The 22,582-nt window shown below is 61.9% G+C and overlaps 2 protein-coding genes across 6 annotated transcripts in view; one reads left to right on the top strand and one right to left on the bottom strand.

The window, feature by feature from the left end:
* Positions 1 to 22,582, top strand: part of BOP1 (BOP1 ribosomal biogenesis factor) — a 102,270-nt gene that overhangs the window by 68,084 nt on the left and 11,604 nt on the right. The gene's annotated exons all lie outside the window — the stretch shown is intronic.
* Positions 600 to 20,785, bottom strand: SCX (scleraxis bHLH transcription factor). Of its 2 annotated transcripts, none has more exons than XM_043509867.1 (2): positions 20,216 to 20,785; positions 600 to 1,246 (listed from the first exon to the last, which is right to left on the bottom strand). In XM_043509867.1, the coding sequence occupies exons 1-2, from the start codon at positions 20,599 to 20,601 to the stop codon at positions 853 to 855; spliced, it is 780 nt and encodes a 259-aa protein (XP_043365802.1). In that variant the 5' UTR covers positions 20,602 to 20,785; the 3' UTR covers positions 600 to 852. The 2 variants fall into 2 exon arrangements, with proteins under 2 accessions (XP_043365802.1, XP_038244669.1); XM_038388741.2 differs by lacking the exon at positions 20,216 to 20,785 and adding an exon at positions 9,095 to 10,021.

Below are 22,582 nucleotides of genomic sequence, written 5' to 3'. Positions count from 1 at the left end.
AGCCCCTGGGATTCGGATACATCCCGATGCTGTTGGCTTTGCGGCTCTGCTGGTGAGGTGAGTGGGAGCCCAGCACTTTCTGCGGCCCCCTGGATCCAGGGGTGCTTCCCTCCAGCCGCTCAGAGCCAAGAGAGGCCAGGGGTAGCTTTGCAGGCCAGCAGAAAACCCAGAGCCCCTCACCTGCTGCTGAAGAGGGTTAGAGCACAGTCTCCCGTTGCAGCTTTTGCTCCGCCTGGCGCTTTTAACTGACCCTGCCGCGGCCTACATGTGTAATTTATTTCCCCAGGAAACTCAGCTCAGCTGCAGCATCTGGTTTTCACTGAGTCCCTGCTTTTTACCTTGCTCTCCAGCTGCATTTAACTGGGCCATATGGGAACCAAACAACTTGCCCTGGGCCATGCCACAGGTCTGCATTGAAGGCCCTGCTGGCTTCCGGTCCTGTACTGTGGCTACTTGCTTCCCTAGAGCAGCAATGCCTCTGTGGCCGGAGTCTGGGGCTGGCTGGGGACTTAGAGCTCTGTGAGCCCAGGGATTGGGGGAAAGGCTGCGAGCAGACACTGGCGCAGGGAAGTTAGAGGTTTGTGTGACGCCAGGCAGGGCTTGGAAGGAAGGGAGCTTGTGCCTCGTATCTCAACCATATTTGTTTTAATTATACAAATTACTCCGGCTTTATATTATTGTATCAATGACATGAACCACCAGCATGTATTGATCAAGCGCAGAACCTGGGACTCAGGGTACGGGGCAGGGTGGAGGAGCAGGGTATTTTGTACATAGTTTTTTTTCTAGTGCTGCTCAACAAAACCCAGCGAAGGGCAGTGTCCTCACTCCCTCCCCAGGAGCAGTCCTGGATCATTCCTCACCATCAGGGCAGGGGTCCCGTCCAGGGAGTCTGTAGATCAGCTTTTCCACCCCCTCTGGTTCGCTGGGCTGGGGCAGGCATTGCCTTTGCTGTCGCAAGCCATGTCCCGGTGCCGCCGGGCATGGTCCTTCGAAGTCCTGCCATCTATGGAGCCTCCTGGAGCTCCCAGGTCCCCATCTGCCACCACAGCCCAGCCAGGAAGGTGTTCGGTGTGTCCGGGGCCGGCGCGTTCCCCCGAGTGCAGCTCTCCGTGGCAGCAGGGGGAAGGCAGGAATGTCCGTGTCTTTGTTTGGTGTGTGTGGCTTTTCCATCCCTCCTCCTTCCGCTCCTCCTTTCCGAAACTGTCTAGCTCCGAATCGCCGTCTTCCTGTCTCGGTCTTTACTCTGCAAAGAGGGGGAGAGGCCAAGTTAGAAAAACACACCTGGTCTGGGAGCCTGGCCAGCACCCTCCTCCAGCAGGCATTGGCTGCCTTCTGCTCTCCCTAGAGATGCCATAGAATGGCTCCCATTGCGTTTGCTGTAGTTGCCATGCTGGACATTTAAAGGCATCACCTAGCTACGCAGACCATCTGCTTCCCGCCTCCTAGGTAAGTGCTCTGACAGCCCAGTTCGCCCTGTTCCCCTGTCTGGTCTCACTCCGCCCACGATGCCCGGACTCACCTCCCTGCCCCGTGTCTCTGTGTCTTGTCACTGTCTTTGGGCTGCCTTGCTGCCCACCTCCCCTCCTGAGCGCTTCCCCGAGTCCAAGAGCAAACACAGTGCGGTTACTCCGCCAACCCTACAGCAAACTGCGTGGCTGACAGAGTCCCTCTTGGGACCCAGACTGCCCCCCCCCGGCATCCTTCCCTGCATTCCGGTGCCCACTGATGTCTGCTGAGGCATGTGGGGCAGCTGGGTCAGGCCCTGACGCTGTGCTCCTTAGGGCACAGCTCTGGCCCTTGGCTTGTCCATAAAGCACCTCGCACGCAGTCACAAAACCGGCCCAGGGGCAGCCCCTCCTTCCCTTCCCTGGGGGTGGCCAGCGACTAACCGAAAGCGAGCGAACCGCTGCCCGGGGCAGGCAGCTCAGCGAGTGCTCGCTCTACTCTACCGCTGCGCTTTGCTGCGGGGAGCGTGTGCACCTTGGGTGGGTCTCACCCGCCAAGGCCGTGCCCCGGGGCTGGGGAGTCAGGTGTCAGTTCTGCATCTTTGCTCTGCCGGCTGCAGGATTCTCTCGTGTCCCCCAGCTTTCGGCAGGGTTTGCTGCACTGCCGAGGCACCCCGGCTACTGCACGTGCAGCCTCTGTTCCGCCAGGGGGTGGGGGAGAAGGAAGGGGGACGTTCAGCTCCAAAATGGTCAAATTAAATTTCCCAGATGTTCAGGCCCCAGGAGTTCTCGTGCTGTCTGGAGAGGAAATGGGGATTCGGAAAATCCCGCCTCATATTTCCTCCCCTATCACCTTGCCTTTCCGCTGCCATTAAGTGCAGCAGGAACAGTAAATTACAGGCTTGAGGAGCCAGCCCATCTTGCAGATCCTGGGGGTGGGAGGAAAAGGCATCCGGCCGCCATGCACCGGGAAGGGGCGCCGGCTGACTCAGGGCTCCGGCTACCCCGTTGGGCATTGGTGAGTCCGGGCCGTGTGCTTGTGTCCTTACTGTCCCACCTGCAGGAGGCCTCTGCAGTCATCCGTAGCCCAGTTGCTGGGCCATTGGCCACACAGCCACAAGCCCAGCGCTGTCCCAGCCCATGGCTCCCCCCGGCTCTCTCAGGCCACTGTGCGCTAGTCAGCTGTTTGGATTCACTCCCCACCCCCAGCAGCTGGGTCATTATCAGGTGCCAGGGCTCAGCAAGTGATTTAATGCCTGCTGGGGAGTGTCTGCCAGGTCCCAGCTCTGCTCGGGGAGAGCTCCAACGCTAGCTGGAGTGTGGGTTTCCCTTACGGGGCTGCGGGGGCTATAGCCTGTGTTTGTGTTACCCCCAAACCTTCCCAGGTCTGTTGGCTGTGAATCCACCTCCACTGTGCCATGATGGGGAGGGTGCCGAAGCTGTTCTGGATGGACAAGTCCCAGCCGTGTCTTGGGGAATTGTCAGCCTTCCTGCCTCCGACTCTGGAGTTGGGGGAGGCGGGTAAAATACCCACTGGCCGCTGAGCTGGCGCTCAGGGGTGCTCCCACCACAGATGGGGGGCGGTAGCCTGCTCTGGCTGCTGGAAGGGTCATTCAGCCTGGAGCCAGCACGTTCCTAGCCAGGGTCTCTCCAGCACAGTCCGGCTGCCATGAGGCAGTGGTTCTCTGCCATTGCAGGGGCGTGGGGTGTTGTCACCTGTAATGTGCAGGGCTCTGTGCCCCCGACCCATCCCCAGTGCCTTCTGAGGGGCTGCCACGCTCTCTGGGCCCATCACAGGTTGTAGGTTCCACGGCATCTGCTCTTCGGGCCGCCCAGGTCGTTCTGCAGCTCTGGCTCAAGGCACAGGTGCCCTGAGGAAGGGGCCTCCCTCCTCCAGGAGTCTCCGGGCCACAGGTACCAGCGGGGAGGCCAACACCAGGCTCACTCGGTCTGTTCTGGGCACCCCAGGCTGGGCCATTTCCAGCATTAATCATTTCCCCTCCTCCAGTTTCTCTACCCCTCTTCGGAGGGGTGCCGATGGCACAGAGTGGCAGGGGGGTAAGGTCCATGCCGGCTATGCCAGTCACCTCAGTCCTGTCCGGCTGTCCCCTTCCTGGTCTCTTCCTCCTCCTGCCCCAACTCGCCCAATGGCCCTGCTTGGGGAAGCTGGGTCAGAACAAAGTGTCCCACCTTTGCTCAGAAACTCCTCTCGTTTGTGCCCCCAGCTCTTCAGGGGTGAAGCTGGTTCCTCAGCTTTCTATGCCACTTAACCTTCTGCCGAACGGCTGCATGGGGGCCACAGCTCCTAGAGACCCAGCGGCTCTGGGGTGGAGCTTTCTGGGCCTGCCGAGCTGCAGATACAGAACCCCTTTGTGCTGTCTCCTGTTTCTCTTGTGGGGCCGGGCCAGCGCCCCTCTCGTCCAAGGGGATGCCGATGTAATGGCTGCGTACCCGCGATGGGTGCTGTGACGGGTTCTGCCGGTCTCGGTGCCAGGATGCAAGGCAGAGCTGGCCTCTCTCTACATCCCGGCCCATCAGTTCCTAATAGCGGCTGTCGCTGTCCAGTTACCCTGACAGATGCAGGGCCCATGGCAGCTCCGCTGGTCTTCCACATCCCAGCCCTTTGCCCTGCCCTGAACTGTCCAGGGTGCTCCACTGGGCAGGGGACTGATGGGCTGGGAGCTAAGTGATAGCCTGTTTCCTGATTTAGTGGGGGATTGGTCCTGCTTTGAGCAGGGGGTTGGACTAGATACCTCCTGAGGTCCCTTCCAATCCGGATAGTCTATGATTCTGTCCCGGCTGTGGTGTGAGGACTGGCCATGGGAAGGCTTGTACGTGACCTGTCTCTGGCCCCTTCTCCGCTCGCCCAGGGCCTGTGCACGTTCTGGTCACGTTGCTGGGTCTGGGCTTACACGCAGTGAATCTGCATCCCACACCTAGCATCTGACCGGGCTCGCCCAGCCCCACCCGCCCTCAGTGGCCAATCAGCATCATGGAGCCCCGCACGGCTAGAATCCACAAGCAGCTGCCCATGCCAGCTGCTGCTGGGAGCCCCCCCTGCTGCTGGGAGCCCCCCTGCTGTGAACAGGGGGCGTGGTGCCATCCCTGTGCAGTGTGGAAAGAGTGCCGACCTGCATGCCATTCCTAATGGCTTCCAGAGCCGTCAGCTAAGCCCCCACCTGTCTGTTCGGTCAGATCCGGCCCATCCAATCGCGCCTCTGGACTGACTTGGGGTCCATGGTGCATTCGGGGGAAGGGGGGTCTCTTAGGTTTTCCCATGCCCCTCCCCAGGGCTTAGCTAAACACAGAGCCAGTCAGAAACTGCTTTTCCCGAGTAACTCCCTGTGTGGATGTGCTTGTTCCAGAGTAACGGGGCCTCGCTCCTGAGTACATGGCCCACTGGCATAGAGCCCTGCCAGTGGGGTAGCCCCCCATTGAGCCATGCTTTCCCACCTCGGGAGGGCAGAGGGGCCTGGCAGAGCAGGACGCCTGGCTCTGATGCTCTAGGAGCCGTGGAAGCAGATGGCAGAGTGGTTTCCCCAGGGGCTCGGTGGGGCTTTGCTGCCCCGGGCCAGGCCTCTCTTGAGCTAGGTTCCCAGGGTGGAGGCTGTTTTCCAGCCAGTGAGGAAGGTTACAGGGGGCGGGGACGCAGAGTGCCTCTTCACCCCCTGAAGCGGGTTTTCCAGGCCTCCTTCTTGCTCCTGGCCTTTCCTGCTCCCCAGCTGCCTTTAGAGACTGCTCAGTTCCCAGGATCTCCATGCTCCCTGGAGTGGTGCCCCAAGACCTCTCTTTCCTGGCTGTAAACTCTGCATGCGCCCCCTGCTCCGTCTTTCCGGAGCAGATGGTGACTCTCCCCTGGACCGTAGAGGCTGTGGTGCTGCACTGACAGGCTCCGAGGAGAGCCTGGGGCTTGCCTGCCCCAGGGCCTGTCCCTGCCGGCAGTGCCACCATGGGAAGCCACGTCACCCCTTTGTCAGTCGCGCTGTTCATCACGCCTGTGGTGGAGACGCGGCAGGCACGGCAGCAGGTTTGTGCCAAGTACCAGCCCCCTGGGGGTATTTGCAGCTGTTTGGGATCCTAGACCGGGGTGGGTTACCCTGCCTGAGCTCCTCCCAGGCTTCACTGTGTGACTCCTGCCAGCTAGCCAGGGTCTCTGCTCTGTGTGCCGCACTCTCCTCCCTGGCCCCAGCCTGGAGCCAAGCCTGCTGGTTTCCTGCAGCCCCAGCCCTACATGCCAAGCTGCTCCCTTTTCGTTTGGGGTGAGGGTGCTTGGAGGAGTGAGAGCAAAGCTAGCCAGGGCCTGGGCCCTCCCTGCGCCTTGCATCCAGCTCCCGCAGCCCCTGTCCTGGGGGGCTCACCGCCTCCCTGCCTGACTCACAGAGCCGCCAGTGGCAGCTCTGCGTGTAGCCATTTACAGGGGGGGGATTTCTTACGTGGCACGTACCAATAAAATAAATGTAAAGGTCTGTGTTCATGGGCACATGGGCAAATTGCTCTCCCAGTGGGCTCTGCAATGAGAGGAACTTGTGTGTGGGTGAGAAACGTTTTCTACGTCGGAATCTCTGAGCTCTTCCTGCCCGTGTCTGATCCCTGGCATGTATCTCAGCAGCAGCTCTGGTTTTTAGCATGCATGGAAAGTGGGTTTATAGGGAGCTGATCTCTCCAGAATGTGGATAGCGTCATCTTTCTAGCACTCAGCCACCAAGAGAGGTCCCTTCCACTTAGTGTCAAGCAGGCAGGCAGGTCCCCAGGATGCTGTCTTTACAACTGCTGAGAAGATTAATTTCACTTCCTTGCTATGTGCTGAAAACCCAGCGACTGGAGACTTGGTCTTTGCTGCTGAAAGCGGTGGCGAATTTTTAGAGCAAGATGATAAGCCCAGAGAGTTCTCCTGCGGGAAAATTTGCCGTGGAGCCCAGGCAAGATCAGCACTCTGCCCTCACGCAGGGTTTCCCAGTTTGACATGCCAGGGCAAACGCACTTTTTCTCCGGCCTAAGGGAGAATCCAGCCAATGGCCAAATCGTAGAGAACTGTCTAGAAAAGCTAAAGGTCAGACGAGGCTGCCGCTCTCCGATCAGGGCTCAGGCATAGCTGTGCCTTTCCGTGCCTCTGGGCATGGGGTAGCTAGGCATGCCCGGCGCGGGGTTCGCCCCAAGGTGCTCGGCTCTAATGAGCCGTGGTTTATAGGAATCGGTGACGGGGTAGTGTCAGCAAGAGGGGGAACTTAGCGCTGCATGAGGACGCCGGTAGACAAAGCACAGGGCTAGTCGTTAGAAGGAGGGTCTGTCGCGGCTCTGCTGGCTCTCTACCAGGCTTCCCGCTCTACAATGGGATCTTGCCGACCTGCCTCGGGGGCTGGGCTAGGAGGCTGGACGTATGTGGCAGTGCTTTGAGATCCGTGACCGCGGGGCGCTTGAGATGGCAGCGGGGAGGTGGACTGAATACCCTCAAAGCAGGGTGGTTTATACCTCTGCTGTGCTGCTGAGCGTCCGTCTCTGTGACCTGAGTCACTGCTGGGGGGGGGGGGGGCTGTCTCTGAGGACTGAATAGAAGTGGTCCCTTGCTGTCGTGTCCCCCCCTCCACTCATTTATGGTAATGGGAGAGGAGGGATGTTTGTGGGCTCTCTCCAAGGCCCCCACAGTTGCTCATGAATCTCCCTTCCCTGTCACCACTGTTTTCCGGGCCCCCAGAGGCTCCGTATGGGCTCCCTGCCCTGGTCAGATTGGGTAGGGAGCCGCCCCCGAAGCCCCTCTGGAGTGTGTCTGCTTGGTGGGGGGGTTTCAAATCCCCCCTGGTTGCCGAGCAGGACAGATCTGCCTGGGGTTTCACTCTTGACCTGCAGGCTCCCTGGGGTGACCCTGGTGCTGGGACTGTCCCTGCTCCTGCCCGACTCCAGGCTGACTTTCTCAGCCCATCACTCGTTCCTGTGGGGCCCCAGGCCACCCTGGCAGGCAAGTCCTGAATTTATGTTAATGACGAGGAGCAAGAACTTCCCACCTGCTCCCTTCCAGGGCGCGCCCGCCGAGGGCTCGAGCACCTTGGGGCAACCTGGGCAGGACCCTTTTTAAAAAAAAAAAAAACCACCTCTCCCTGGGGGTTTGACATGACTGCGTCCTCTGCAGATCCGCTCCCCTCCCTGCCCCTCTGACTGGGGTGTGCCCCAGCCCCAGGGCTCTCCCCTGCACACTGGCCTGACAGCGGGGCCCCTGGATGCTCCCATTGTGTGTGGCAAAGCCCTGCCCAGGGGTCAGAGTCGCCTTCAAGTCTGTGCTGCTGCTCCTGCCTCTCTCTGCTATGCTAGGGGGGAGCGGGGGAGCTCCCACTTCTGCTGGGAGAGCCGGGGGGGGCAGCTTGCCCCACACCACGTCTCCCTGCAGGCTGGTGGGCTCGGGTTCGGGGCCGCTCCGGCTCCTCGGGGAGCCACTGTTGTGGGCGTGTGTGCCTAGTCCAGCGAGTCCGGGACCGTCTCATCTCCGCCTTCCCTCTTCTCTGGAGGAACAGAGGCCTTGCCATCCTGCCCTTGACCGTGGGGTGTGGGGGAGGTCCCTGCGGAGCCACGCTCTGCGTCCCAGCCGGGGGCAGCAGGTGAGGGCCGGGCATGTGAAATCAAGTGTTCTGCCCTGCCGCAGCTGAGACCGGGCCTGGGAGACCAGAGGAGAACCGCGCCCACACACTGGAGACCGGAGCGTAGACTGGCTTAGCCGGGCCCTGGCTCTGCGTGCCAGGGAGCAGCGTGGCCCAGGCCCGTTGGCGTGGCTGCTCTTTCTGCAGGGACATGGGTCCCTGAGCAGCCACGAGGGGTGCGCCAGAGTGGGGCTTGTCAGGAGCATTCGGGGGGCTATCGGCTTGGTATGAGCTGTTCCAAGTGCTTCTCTCTCTCTCTCCTCCACCCCGATCAGGTGTCTGTCCAGCTCCCCAAAACGCCACGCTCCGCAGGCGTGCACTGAGCTCTCCAGGGGCTGGAGCCAGCTAGCAAGGGCCCTCGGCTCCCTCGAGTGGGTGGGGCAGAAGGGAGCCTGTGGCTGAAATGCTTAAAGCCCTAGAGATGGTCGGTACTGGAGACCGGGCGAGTTCGCCTCCTGGCGTCTGCCTGTGCAGTGCTAATGAGGAGACCTCCCTCTGCAGACACTCTCTGGATTTAAGCTCTTTATCCTCAGCCGTCCCCTGAGTATGTGAGCTCCTAAAATTAATCTCTAGCCCCCAGATAGTCTCCCGCCTCCACCCCCAGCTCCCCCCAGCTAGTAAGGGCAGGAGTTAGCAGCAGCCAGCGGGGGCTTTGGGCAGACAAGCTCGGTATGCTGGGGAAGGCAGCGAGATTGGCTGTGGCTCTTTCTGCCTTGCCCGAGGGGTCTGGTTTGCAAGATCTCCCCAGCTAGCGTCAGGGCAATTCCCAGCGTCACAGGGATTTCCTCCTGCTGGCTACGTTCCCGCTCTGGCCCTGCCGCCTCCCCCACGCTCGCCGAGCGCCGATCCGATGGCCACGGCGCTGAGCTAGTTCTAGCCGGAGGCGCCGAGCGTCCCCGGGGTGGGCGGAGGGGCAGGTTCCGCTCCGTGTTGGGTGCTCGCTGCTCCCCCGCCCTGCCTAGCGGAGGACCCCGGCGCGCCGCCCGAAGGCGCAGAAGGAAAGGCCGAGCAGCCACTTACCAGCTTCCTCTGGTTGCTGAGGCAGAAAGTGCAGATCTGTTTGGGCTGTGAGTTCTCGCTCTCCCGCAGCGGGGGGCTGGTGCTGCTGCTGTGGTGGTAGAAGCCTGGGGTGGTGTGGCAGGGCTGCCCGTCCCCGCAGGCCTCCCCCAGCAGCAGCACATTGCCCAGGTGGGAGATGTAGCTGGAGGCCAGCCGCAGCGTCTCAATCTTGGAGAGCTTCCTGTCGGCTGGCTCGGTGGGGATGAGCGTCCGTAGGGCGGTGAAGGCGGTGTTGACGCTGTTGGTGCGGTCACGCTCCCGCGCGTTGGCCGTGTGGCGCTGCCGGGGCTCCCGGTTGATCCGGTTGGATTTCTTGCTGCTCCGGCGCTTCCCGCTCTTGAGGCCGTAGGTGCCGGCATCCAGGTGGTAGGGCTTCTCCTCGGAGCCGGAGCTCTCGCTCCCGTTCTCCTCGTCCTCGGACAACATGCTGATCTCGGGGTAGAGGTACCGGCTGGGGGCCGAGCGCAGCATGGCAAAGGACATCTCGGGGCGCACCTGGCAAGGGCGACGGCAAGGCAGCACTGCCGGGAACAGGCTCCCCAAGGTTCCTCTGGTACCAGAACTACTCAGCTCCACTCGCTCATGCTGCCTCCGTCGCTGAAAGCTCTGGAGCCCCGAAGCAGGCGAGCCGCTGCCTGCCCCCGAAGTCTGGAGCTCCTCCGCTGGCTTTCAGAGCAAGATCCGGCTTCGCAGCAACGGGATTCCTTCCCCTCCGCTCCTCCAGCCTCGGCGGCCCAGAAGGGGTTAAGTCCCCTCGCGGTAACAGCTGGTGTTTCCTTTCTGCACACATGTGCAACTGAAGGCGCTGAGTGTGGCAGGAGCCGGGAGCTTTATAGCACCAGCCAGTGGTCAGCCAGGCCCCTCCTCCTGCTCCGCGCAGGCAGAACTGGATCCCCGCAGATTCACGCCTACCTGAGCTGCCTCCGGCTGGGGCTGGGGAGCGTTAACCCTGAGAGCACGGGCTGGGCGGGGAGCAGCCCCGGGGGCGCTGGCGCGCTGAGCACTCGGCTCAGCAGGTCTGTGGATTTCACGCGTTGACTCCCGGCCTCAACTCTGCTTGGAGTGTGTGCACGCGTGTGGATCCGCACCGTAGAGACGGACACGTGTGCCCGTAGAACTGTGTGTGCGCACGTGCACTCTGCCTCTCTCCCCTGGGGAATCTGGCACATCCCGATACCCCCATGTCCGATGCGAGGCCCTGTCCGTCCTTGGGGAGCCCTCGTGGGGGTCCAAAATAGCCTCCCCGCCGGAGGTGGCGGCTGGGTGGGGTTGGTGCTATACAGCAGCCTGTGGGGGCTCCTGAGGAAGGGGGTTCCCCCTGTGCATGGAGGGGGGGGATGGGCTGGGAGTGCTCAGGGAGGGGGCTCTGATTGCTGGGAACCAACCCCGCAGAGGCTCCCCCGGCTCCCTGCAGTGTGACCAGATCAGTCCTGCTGCTAACGGGGCAGAGAGGGAGCATTAACCCTCAAGGAGCCAGCCACTAGCAAGGGCTGCGCAGAGGCCACGGCTCCTGCTCAGTGCACGCTGGCCCCTTTAAGTTCCTCCCTCGGTGCAGAGCTCGGCCTTTATGTCTCCATCAGCTGGCTAGGCGCCTGCCTGCCGGCCTGGAGCCCCTCCTGTCCTGGGGACGTGGGCCAGGAACACCTGTTAAAGGAACAGACCTTGGAGGCTAACTTGCTACTTCCCTCTGTGCACCAGACTTGCAGCACGCGCCAGCACGTTGTGCATGCCAGTGTGTGCCAGGGACACCGGGGTCCCTGCGGCAGGGATCAGAGCCTCGGTGGGGCACCAGGGCTCGGTCGCGTCCTCAGGGAGCTTGCAGACGAGCTCTGGTGAGCCCCAGGCCCTGCCTCACTCCAGGAGGGTGGGTGCTCCCCACCTTGCTGCTGCCACCAGGCGGCTCATGGCGGGGGGCTGTGTCCCGGTTGCAGGGCCCTGAGCAGCCACGGAGCAGTTAAAACGTGCCAGTATAACTCCCCCTCGCACGCACCCACCACCCCTGTGGCAGCAGAGGGGCATTCCCAGCCTGCCTGGGGGTGTGCTGGGCCCGCAGCGAAGGCTCCACAGCTGGAGGGGAAGGAGAGGCAGGAGCTGAACAGGTCAAAGCCAACCCCTGGGATCGACCCCAGGCAGAGGTGGATTAGGGGCCAGAGCAAGCAGGGGCCCCTCCCCACCCCTTTGGCCTTCAGTCCTCACCCCTTCCCCCCGCGCACCTGCCAGGGAAATGGGGTCACGGTGCAGGGGTTTCCCCCGTTCCACGGCAGGAGCACCGGGCAGTCGGGGTGTGGGAGTGTCCATTTTTCTGGGGGCCCCCTAATTGGCAGGGGCCCCTGGACACGGGCCCCGTTGGCCTCTACAGGAATCCACCGCTGACCCTGGGAAGGGAGGAGAAGCCGGAGCAGTGGGCCGGGCTCCCTGTGGGGAGTCTGCCAGGGCTCCAGGTGTGCACCTCCCCACGGATCTGCCCCACTGCTGGGGGTCGCAGCGGGAGTTGTGCAGGGAGGAGGGTGCAGACAGCAGGGGAAGACCCCGCCTTGCTGACTTGGGGTGCAAGTCTTGCAGTGACCGGCATCTCCAGAGGAAAAGGCCAGAGACTACAGGCAAGTTGGGGAAAGGCAGAGACAACACTGGACCCCTCTCTGCAGATGCCTGGCTGGGCCCCGCGTTGCTCAGCCTCCACCTGCTCCCACCGGAGACGCTGGACTGGGTGGGGATCACGTCTGCTGGGCACGGGGATTTCTCTCTGCAGTGGCTGGGAGCCAGCCCGTCCCTTGGGCTCAAGCCAGTGCTGGAGGCTGAGGCAATAGATTCCTCCCTGCGGGGCCGTGTCTCTGCGCGTGCTGCAGGGCCCTGGCTCCCGTCTGCAGAGTGACTCTGCCTGAAGGCCAGGACTGCTTAGTGAGTTCCCAGGCTGCGGTTGACTTGTGCATGGCCTCCCGAAAGGGAGAGCCCTTTTACCGGGCCTGGGGCCTGTACAGAGAGCTTGGGGCAGCCGCGGGGGCTTGCGGGATGCTGGGATATCGCTAGGGATGGGGGGTGCCCAGCGCTCCTGGGCTGGACCTGCCTTGCAAGGACCAGATTTTTATTGGTAAACGTCGATAATCCCTGACTTCACTAGGTGCACCCTGACTGGCACTAGGCCCAGCAAGGTAGAGGAGCAGGGCTGCTAGAGAGCTCGCTGATGGCTGGGTGTGGTTTGCATGTGAGGCTGACAGTCGCCATGTCTGCTGTCAGGACATAACTATTGTCTGACCCCCCCCCCCCCCGACCCCCCATCTGAACCCCACTCCCCTCACTCAACTGGGAAAATATAAATCCATGACGAGCTGAACAAGTGCTTGGAAATAGACAGTGTGACAAAGTGGGACTGTTCTTAATGTTTCCTCTGAATACTGTAGGGGTGCCTCAGTTTCCCCTAGGCATTTCTTAAGTCTCTAGGTGGTGGGATAAGCGGTGTAATTGTTGCAGAGCAAAAGGCCAGTGTACATAAATGGCCGACACTCTGTCTCCTGGCACCTGATGGCCTGGGCGCGGGCTCTTGTCTGACACCAGGCAGGGGTGCAAGATGGGTGCCCTCCGGGGTCTTTCTGCAGCTCAGCCCAGGGGTGCTCTGGCCTCTCCTGTCTCTAGGGCTCAGAGCCTGCCAGGTGGGGCACCGTGTAGTGGCCGATGGCTGGGGAGACACCTCCCCTGCTGCTGGCCAGGCTGGCCCCTTTGGGAGAGGGGCCGGTGCAATGAGCGTGCTTTTTTTCTCTGGGCCTCCCTCAGTTCCCTGGCGCAGCAGTGACCACGCTCGTCTTCCAGAAGTTGGTTCCCCCCTTGGCTTCCACAACTCCGTCTCTCCTCGTTCTCCTGCCTCTCTAACGCTCCTTCAGCGTGTCCCTCGGAGGCTCCTCCTCACCCTCCTGCAGCCCACAGGGCTCTGTCTTTGGTCCCCGTCTCTCCTCCCTACGCATCTTCTCGGGGTCGGCTCCTACACACACTTACACTCACACCATCCAGCTCTGTGCTGGGACTCGCAGAGCTGCCTCTGCCCCAGACCTGCCAGCTTCTGTCTCAGCCCATCTCTCTCTTTCCTCGTGGATGTCCAGCCATCACCCCCCCTCAGCAGGGCTCAGATAGAGTTCTTCATCGCCTGTCCTCCCCGCAGCCTCCCTTCTACCCCACCGTCCTGCCCATCACCCCAGCCTGGAACCGGGGCGTCTTGAGGCCTCACAGCCAGGCTGTGTCTGAGTCTTGCCAGTTCTTTCTGTGGAGCATCTCTGGGATCCGGCCTCTCCCCTCCGTCCATGCAGCTAAAACGCTCCCCCGGGCTCTCACCGGCTCACGTCTCGATTAGTGCAACCTCCGGCTCTCTGGCCTGGACAAACGCTGCCCGGCAATGCTGCTGCAGAGCTCCTTCTCCCAGCCTGCCGCTTGGACCAGGTCACCCCTCTCTCCGCCTCCTGCTGCCAGCTCCCCTGCTCTGCCACATCAGACACGAGTGCCTTTCCTGCACTGTCACAGCCCAGCCCCGCCCAACCTGTCACCTCGTTCGGTGCCGTTCAGTCCAGGCTGCCAGCCTCCGGCGCCCACTGCTTACATTTTTAAATAAGCCCCTTCGTGCTTCTCCCAGGTGCCCCCCGGTGCTGTGGGATCGTCGCTGGTCCGGGGGGCCTGGTAGGACTCTCCACATGAGACTCCAGCTGCGGCCCTTACTCCTGGGGCAGAGGAAGACGCTCGGTGGGCCCAAGGGGTGCCCCCACCCCATTGCTGATAACGGACTGGGGGGGTCTTCGGCCCCTTTACTACCCACACAGTTGTAATCTCTGTCCGTGGCTCCCCCAGCTCAGGGCACCCTGCCCCCCACCCTGTCCCATGAGCCGCAGTGCCTGGGGCAGGTCATGCCCCCCAGCCCGACACGGAGATTGTCGAAACTGCCCAAAGGAAGGCCAGGGTGGTCCCTGCCACGCGGACCACAGGGCCTCCAGCTGCCCTCCTGGCTCATGCGATGGCCCAGCCTGCAGAGTCTATGGTCCCAGCATGCAGCGCTGCCCCTTGCTGAGTGCAGCCAGGCCCCGTGGTCCCAAGCAGCCACGCTCTGCTCCTTTTGACACGGGTTGGGTGCAGCTCTGCTGGTCTGAGCAGCTCTGCTCCCGGGGGCTGGCAGCTTGGGATGCTGGCTTCTGTCTGACTGGAAGGTCCAGGGGACTAGCAGTGGAGGCTGCGCCCAGATAGGGGACAGCTAGAAACGCACTCGCCATTGGGGCAGCATGGATAGAAAGCTGGCTAGATTGTCGGGCTCAACGGGTAGCGATCAATGGCTCCATGTCTAGTTGGTAGCTGGTATCAAGCAGAGTGCCCCAAGGGTCGGTCCTCGGGCCGGTTTTGTTCAATATCTTCATTAATGATCTGGAGGATGGCGTGGATTGCACCCTCAGCAAGTTTGCAGATGGCACTAAACTGGGAGGAGAGGTAGATACGCTGGAGGGTAGCGATAGGATACAGAGGGACCTAGACAAATGAGAGGATTGGGCCAAAAGAAATCTGAGGAGGTTCAACAAGGACAAGTGCAGAGTCCTGCACTTAGGACGGAAGAATCCCATGCACCGCTACAGACTAGGAACCGAATGGCTCGGTAGCAGTTCTGCAGAAAAGGACCGAGGGGTTACAGTGGACGAGAAGCTGGATATGAGTCAACCATGTGCCCTTGTTGCCAAAAAGGCTAACGGCATTTTGGGCTGTATAAGTAGGGGCATTGGCAGCAGATCGAGGGACGTGATCGTTCCCCTGTATTCGACATTGGTGAGGCCTCATCTGGAGTACTGTGTCCAGTTTTGGGCCCCACACTACAAGAAGGATGTGAAAAAATTGGAAAGCGTCCAGCGGAGGGCAACAAAAATGATTAGGGGACTGGAACACATGACTTATGAGAAGAGGCTGAGGGAACTGGGATTGTTTAGTCTGCGGAAGAGAAGAATGAGGGGGGATTTGATAGCTGCTTTCAACTACCTGAAAGGAGGTTCCAAAGAGGATGATCTAGACTGTTCTCAGTGGTAGCAGATGACAGAACAAGGAGTAATGGTCTCAAGTTGCAGTGGGGGAGGTTTAGGTTGGATATTAGGAAAAACTTTTTCACTAGGAGGGTGGTGAATCTCTGGAATGCATTACCTAGGGAGCTGGTGGAATCTCCTTCCTTAGAAGTTTTTAAGGTCAGGCTTGACAAAGCCCTGGCTGGGATGATTTAGTTGGGGATTGGTCCTGCTTTGAGCAGGGGGTTGGACTAGATACCTCCTGAGGTCCCGTCTGTGACGAAGCAGGACTGTTCTTAATGTTTCCTGTGAATAGTGTGGGGGTGCCTCAGTTTCCCCTATGCAGTTCTTAAGTATCTAGGTGGTGGGATGGGGGTGTATGATCATTGCAGAGCCCTAGAGGGCAGGTGTGTGCAGGGGTCTGGACACACAGAATGGCCGACACCCTGTTCCCTGGCAACTGATGGCCTGGGCCCTTCCCCCTGCAAGGTGAGAGCTAAAGGGTTGGAGAACAAAGGAATCAGGTGCCCTCCTGGCCCGGGAAAGGGACAAAAAGCCTGGAGGGGGCTGGCTGGGGACATGGAGTGAAGTGCAGACGTGGTTGTCTGGCTCACTGCTCCCCAAAATGGACCCGGCTGAGGGGTCCTGTTCTCTGCACCTACAAGCTCTGCTTTAGACCATGATCCTGTCGCCTAATAAACCTTCTATTTTACTGGCTGGCCAAGAGTACCTCTGACTGTGGAGTTGGGGGCAGGCTTCCCCAGGACCCCACCTGGGCGGACTGGCTGTGGGAAGCGCACAGAGGGGCAGAGGATGCCGAATGCTCCAAGGTCAGACCCAGGAAGGGGGGAGCCGGGTGAGCTGTGTGTCCTGCAGACAGGCTGCTCCCAGAGAGGAGACTCCCCAGAGTCCTGCCTGGCTTCGTCGGGAGCAGCTCCAGAGTATCACCCTGGGGACCCCGTGACACCTTCCAACCCTGATATTCTATGATTCTATGCAGCCCTCCCTCCATGCGGTGCCCTTTGATCACTGGCTGTGTGAACTAGCGGCAATTGTTTGTTCTCCAAAAATGAACATCCCTTCCCCTGCCTTCCTGGGCGAGCTGCATCTCCTGCGCCGTGGCTCTTACCTATCGCTTCTCAGCGCCACATGGCAGTACGGCCAGTCATCAGCAAGCTGCCAGCGGCTTGAGAGCCAGCCCGGGCCCCCTCCTTCCCTGGACCTGCATTGGAAAAACCCATCTGCTATTGTTTAGCTCTGCTAATGAGCTTGCTTTTATCTAGCATCTCTCATCCAAGGGCAACCCTGAGCAGTTTGCACTGTTCGCTAAAGTGGGTCACACTTCGACCATCACAGAAATGCAACTCCCTCTGGGGTGAATGCAGCCACTGTATGTGAGCCATGCAGTAGCCCTATGCGCAGGTGGATTTAAAGAGGCTGGCGTCCAATTACCAGTGCTGGAATCGGGCCAGGAGCTGGAGCTAACGCACTGATTTCCAGAAACTCTGCCTCTTTAACAAGCACAGATGCCGGGACGGGTCCCTCACAGCACCCCATCCCCATGGCACCATCCTGCATGCTTCAAGCAACTGTCTTACCATCCTCCTGATGCCAAATATCAGGTGAGCCTGTGCTTTTTACATGCTCCTCTGAAGACTGGCGTGGCCTAGCAAGACCCTGCGGTGCCGGCTGTGGCCCTCTGTCTTTCCCGTAGAGATGGCAAGTCCCGGCGTGTATTGCTGCCACTCCACGAAAGCAGAGGGTCACTGCTATCTGATCTGCAATGCAAACTAAGTGCAGCTTTTGGGTTCCCAGCAGGGATCTGGGTTCCCTGTGTCTTAGTGACCAAACGCTCTTCCTGGCTTGCAAGCTGACAGCTTAGAGGGAGTGGGAGCCTGCATCCACACGGGGCCTGGTGTGGGACCTTCTCCAAGGGAGGCAGTGGCTGTGCGGCAGTGTCTGGTGGAGTCCGGAAACTCCCTGCTGGGATCCATCCCCTGCCCCAGGTTTTAGCTGCTGTGTGGGGCGATGCCTTTCGGGCTGCCTCTCTGGCTGGAGGGGTGCTTGGGGACAGTCCCCCAGGGGGCAGCTTGGATTGCTTCCTCGGAAAACACAAATGGGACCAGGGTTCTGAGAGAGCTCCCCAGTGTCTGAGCCTTTCCCCACACCCAGGCAGAAGTGAGGGGTAGCACTAAGCCCAGGAGCCGCAGTCCCTCCCTGGGGTGGCAGGGAGAATGGGAGATGGATGGCCCTTACGCTAGCTAGCACCCCCTCCTCTTGGGCAGCCGCCAGTTCTATCTAACCCCCTTCTTGCCCCACTACCGAGCATCGTTCTGAAGGGCGGGGCCCACTCAGCCCCCTCCCTGGATCCTGTTTTCCTCTCGTCTGTCTGGCCCTGCAGCCCTGAGTGCCAGCACCGAGCCAGGCCTGTGGCTGTCCGTGGCTCAGAGCGCTCGCCCCGTCCCCTCTCCTCCACGTGGACCGGATATTTTCAAGAGAATGCTGGGGAAAGAATCTTTCCTAGGACGCTTTCCAGCTGCCAGGAATGTGCGCCTAGGAATGCCTGGGCCCGCCCAAGAACAACTTCCAGCCGTGAGGCTGAGTGACAGCAGCCTCACGCGGGGGCTGCCGGCTGCGCCGCTCGCTCACTCGCTCGCTCGGGGATGTGTTAACTACACAGGGCGCGGCCGAGGCCATCTGAGAGCGAGCGCTCGCTACTGCTGGCTGCGGGGCCTGCTTGCTACAGGGACGTGTGCCGGGGCAGACCCACTCGGCTAGTGCTGAATGGGGCTTAGAACGGTTATTGACATGCAGCTGGGGGGGGTCACAGCTTGGCTGCATCCCTGGAGCCAACTCCTCAGCACCCCCACGAGTGCCTGCCTCTGCAGCTCCGGCCCGTGCGCCGGGTCTGAAGTGCCGTCACAGGGCTCAAGATGCAGCGTGTCTGGCTGGCCCCTTTCCTCCCAGAGGCGTCACCTCTTAAGCCAAGGAGAAGGCGGCTGCATTGTGGAACTTGGGGCCATGCTGTTGCCCCTCCAGTCTGTTACCCACCTCCACGCCCGGGGTAGAGATCCTCCCAGCGCAGCCTGATCCCAGCCAGTCCGGTCTGTGTGCCATAAGCACCATGCACCGCCTAACGCTTTGGGGGAGGGGAAGTGGTCCCAGAATGGGCCAGCATGAACCCCCCCCCCAACTAGGAAGCAGCCGGTGTTGGAGTCGGGGTCCAAGGACCTTCCCCAGGAGCTGCTGGTGGCAGGTGCTGCTGTGTCGTTGGTCCAGGGCCCTCCGCTCTGGGATCCTCCGCCACCAGAGGCCGGGGGAGCCAGAATGGGCACAGGGCGCCCTGGTCCCCTCATCACTGTCTGCAAGCAGCAGAGGACAGGGCCGGGCGGCAAGCTGGAGCTGCCACTGCTTGCTCTGCACCCGTCTCCTCTCAGCCGCCCCAGCTCAGGTACCCCGGAGCATGGGGGTGGGCAGCGTAACGCCCACGGTCTCTGCTCCCCTCGAAGCCGTTGTTTCTTCCTGCGTGTGCAGCAGGCGGTTCCCATGGCCCAGCCGTTCCTGAGTGGGAAATTCCTGGCCGAGTCCCAGCAGGGCCGGAGCACGTCCGGTGCTGACGTGTGCTTGGAGCGTGACGGATGTGGCCCCAGGGGCTGCAGCTCTGCCTCCGCGGGGCCCCTGGCCTCTTTCCTGGGGAGGCTGGGTTTTGCTGCACGTGTTTATGGGGACCAGATGGTGCAGCCGAGTGAGCGTTACCCTGACTGCAGCGTGTGGGGCGCAGGTCACGTTCGCACCTTCCTCCCCGGGGGGGGTGCAACGGGGGGAACCACGGAGTCTGCTCCTCAGCCCAGCTCACTGGCCCTCTCCTCGCTGGGCAGCCTGTGCCCCATAGAGCCTGTGCCCTGCACCGCCACGGGGGCTCGGTTGTTAAATACCCCTGCTTCACTTTCTGCCCTGGAAGCTGCTAATTGGGGGCTGGCTCTGCTCAACCCCAGGCCCGCTAGGTTGGAGGCAGGTCACAGCCATTGGCCTATTGAATGCAATGGGGTGCAGTCCTGGGCTCCCCGCAATGACAGGGCACCAACCACATCCCCCCGCGGCCCTCTCCTTTAGATAGTCCCAGCCGGGTCCCAGCATGCAGTGCTCCCTTGACCGAGCGGCGCAGCTGCGTGGCATGCCGGGACCTGCGGTCTGTGTTAAGGACAAGGCTGGCCGCGGGTCCCGTGGGCTGTGCTGGGCTGAGTGAACGAGGGTGCGCTGCATACCTGGTGCGGCTGGGAGGAGGGGGCTGTCCGTGTTCTCGGTACGGTTAATTGTGTGCGTTCAGAGGAACAGCCAGGTGGGATCAGAGCCAAGGTCCAGCTAGCCCAGGCTCCAGGCTCTGACGGGGGCCAGCCCCAGGGCCTGCAGAGGAAGGAGCAGGAGCCCCACTGGAGCAGACGTGCAACTCTCCCGCCACTGCATGCATGTGTGTGTAACCCAGCGGCAGGGCCATGGTCAGTCTGTCTCTGGGCGGGCGTGCGCGTGTGTGTAACCCAGCGGCTCGGCCGTGGTCGGTCCGTCTCTGGGCGGGCGTGCGTGTGTGTGTAACCCAGCGGCTCGGCCGTGGTCGGTCCGTCTCTGGGCGGGCGTGCGTGTGTGTGTAACCCAGCGGCTCGGCCGTGGTCGGTCCGTCTCTGGGCGGGCGTGCGTGTGTGTGTAACCCAGCGGCTCGGCCGTGGTCAGTCCGTCTCTGGGCGGGCGTGCGTGTGTGTGTAACCCAGCGGCTCGGCCGTGGTCGGTCTGTCTCTGGGCAAGTCTGCCTGCCTGTGTCTGTCTGTGCAGGCGCAGGGGGAGCGGGCCTGGCAGCTGAGGCCTGGGAATCGAGGCACGCTCCTGTGTGAGGGACTGGTGCTGGAACGTGCGCGGCTGACCAGCCCCGGCCCCGGCCCGTGTGTTTAACAAGTCTGCGAAGGCCAGTGCGGGCAGCGCTGTGCCCTCGGCTGCAGCCTGGCCATGGTTCCAGTCAGGAAGCCGTTAAAAGCCTGTAAACTCTCCCTGGTGGGGTCAGTTTGGCGCGCCAGGTGCTTACCTTGATGTTGTTTCCCCGGCAGGCAGCAAAAGGCTGGGAACGCTCTGCTGGCCAAGGGGGGGTTGCAGGCGTATCGCCCCCAGGGCTCCTTTTTCCTTTCCATCCGGAGCGAGCAGGGATTGCTGTGCACTGCTAAGGACCCAGGGCAGGATGGGAGCCCCTGAGGCATCTGCAGCCTGCAGAGCCATGGGGGTGGGCACCACATGCCCAGCATCTGCCCAGTGCCTTTGACATGCTTTGGAGTCCTGGCTTCGCTGCTGGCAGCTCTGGGGCTGTTTGTCAGTCTCGCCCCACTGCAGGGACCTGTGGCTCCGTTCCCTCGCCCAGGGCTCTGCGTGCTGCCGGCGGTGTGCTGGAACGAACGCGGCAGCCATGGAGCACGGCATGGGGGAGCCAGGCACACCAGAGCTGGGATTTGCTGCATGTCCACTGGGAGGGCACAGAATGGCTTCAGTTTCTGGAGAGAGAGTCTCAGCGGGGCGTAGGACCCTTCTCCACGCCCATTCTCCTGCAGGGCAGGCCGGCCGGGGCGAAAGGGTGGGGACTGGCTGGGGAGAGCGGAGTCGGAGGGCATGCCAGCTGCCGGGGAAATGATGCCTGGGATGTTTGCAGCTGACCTGCTGAGGGGTGAGGCCCGCAGGCAGGAGCCTTTCCTAGGGGGCTCATCCCCATCTGCACTTGTGTTGGCTGCAGAAGTTTCTGCAGGGAGGGTGCTGACGCTGCGGCCGGCTGTCTCCTAAGCGTGCACCGGGGCTCCAAAGAAAGCTCCTGGCACTCCCTGGGCTGTCGAACGCAGTCACAGCCATCTTTGGGACCCTGCAGCCTGTCAAGCCGATAGGTCCCCGCGGGCCTTGCGCCATCTTGACCAGGGTTTCTCAAGGCAGGCCCAGCAAAAGGAGAGAAGCGAACGTGGGTCTCCACCCAGGCAGAGCAGAGCAGAGCAGAACGCTGACCTGCGGCCAGTCAGAGGGGTGGGTGGGGAGCAAGGGCTGCCAGCCGTGCAGGTTGCTGGGGTGGAGGCAGGGCTGGGGTGGGCACAGGGGTGCACTAGCATGTGGACCGAAGGGGGAGGAGCCACCCTGCAGGATGCTGGGGTGGGACCGAAGGAGGAGGAGCCGCCCTGCGGGATGCTGGGGTGGAGGCAGGGTGGGGGCAGGCACACGGATGCAGTAGCACGTGGACCGAAGGAGGAGGAGCCGCCCTGTGGGATGCTGGGGTGGAGGCGGGGCGGGGGTGGGCACACGGGTGCAGTAGTACGTGGACTGAAGGGGGAGGAGCCGCCCTGCGGGATGCTGGGGTGGAGGCGGGGCGGGGGTGGGCACACGGGTGCAGTAGCACGTGGACCGAAGGGGGAGGAGCCACCCTGCAGGATGCTGGGGTGGAGGCAGGGTGGGGGCAGGCACATGGGTGCAGTAGCACGTGGACCAAAGGGGGAGGAGCCGCCCTGTGGGATGCTGGGGTGGAGGCGGGGCTGGGGCAGGCACATGGGTACAGTAGTACATGGACCGAAGGGGGAGGAGCCGCCCTGCGGGATGCTGGGGTGGAGGCAGGGTGGGGGCAGGCACATGGGTGCAGTAGTACGTGGACCGAAGGAGGAGGAGCCGCCCTGCGGGATGCTGGGGTGGGGGTGGAGGCGGGGCTGGGGCAGGCACATGGGTGCAGTAGCACGTGGACCAAAGGGGGAGGAGCCGCCCTGTGGGATGCTGGGGTGGAGGCGGGGCGGGGGTGGGCACACGGGTGCAGTAGTACGTGGACTGAAGGGGGAGGAGCCGCCATGCAGGTTGCTGGGGTGGAGGCGGGGCGGAGCGGGGCTCTGTTGGGGCAAGCGTGGGTCTGGGATCCTAGACCGCAGGGTTCCAGTCCCCGTCCAGCTCTGTCAGACCCACACGTCCTTTCCTCTCCTGGCCCCACTTCCCCCTCTGTAGCAGTGGCCAGTGTCTAGTGGGGAGGAGCGCGCCGGTTTGGCTGCGAGAGGTGACGGCGGTGCTGTGATGTGCTCAGACGGCGGGGTGGCATTACACGCGCTCTCCAAGTACAGCCATACGCAGGGAATGCTCACCGAGTGCGTGAGCTTCTGGAGGGCTCCCCCAGGGATCGATGTTTGGCCCTGTGCTAGTTAACACTTCGATCCGTGACCTGGAAGAAAACATCAAACCATCGCTGGTTCCGTTTGCCGATGAGTGGAAAGTGTGGGAGCGTGGCAGTTAATGAAGTGGCCAAGTCACTGACACAGCGCTTGGGCTCGCTTGGCGAACTGGGCCAGCAAACAATACGTGTTTTCATCTGGCTGAATGTCAGCGTAGCCCTCTAGGGACAGTGCAGGCCGTACTTCCAGGATGGAGGGGACTGTCCTGGGAAGCAGTGACT

This window comes from Dermochelys coriacea, chromosome 2 (genome assembly GCF_009764565.3).
Source record: "Dermochelys coriacea isolate rDerCor1 chromosome 2, rDerCor1.pri.v4, whole genome shotgun sequence".
Classification (NCBI taxonomy): Eukaryota; Metazoa; Chordata; order Testudines; family Dermochelyidae; genus Dermochelys; species Dermochelys coriacea.
This window is presented reverse-complemented; position numbering and strand designations above follow the sequence as displayed.

Excerpts from the sequence above, each read along its gene's own strand:
- SCX (XM_043509867.1), bottom strand. The coding sequence starts at position 20,601 with ATGCCGTGCTCCATGGCTGCCGCGTTCGTTCCAGCACACCGCCGGCAG. Across the intron at positions 1,247-20,215 it reads GCCGGGGAAACAACATCAAG|AGTAAAGACCGAGACAGGAA; the intron begins GTAAGCACCTGG and ends CCCTCTTTGCAG.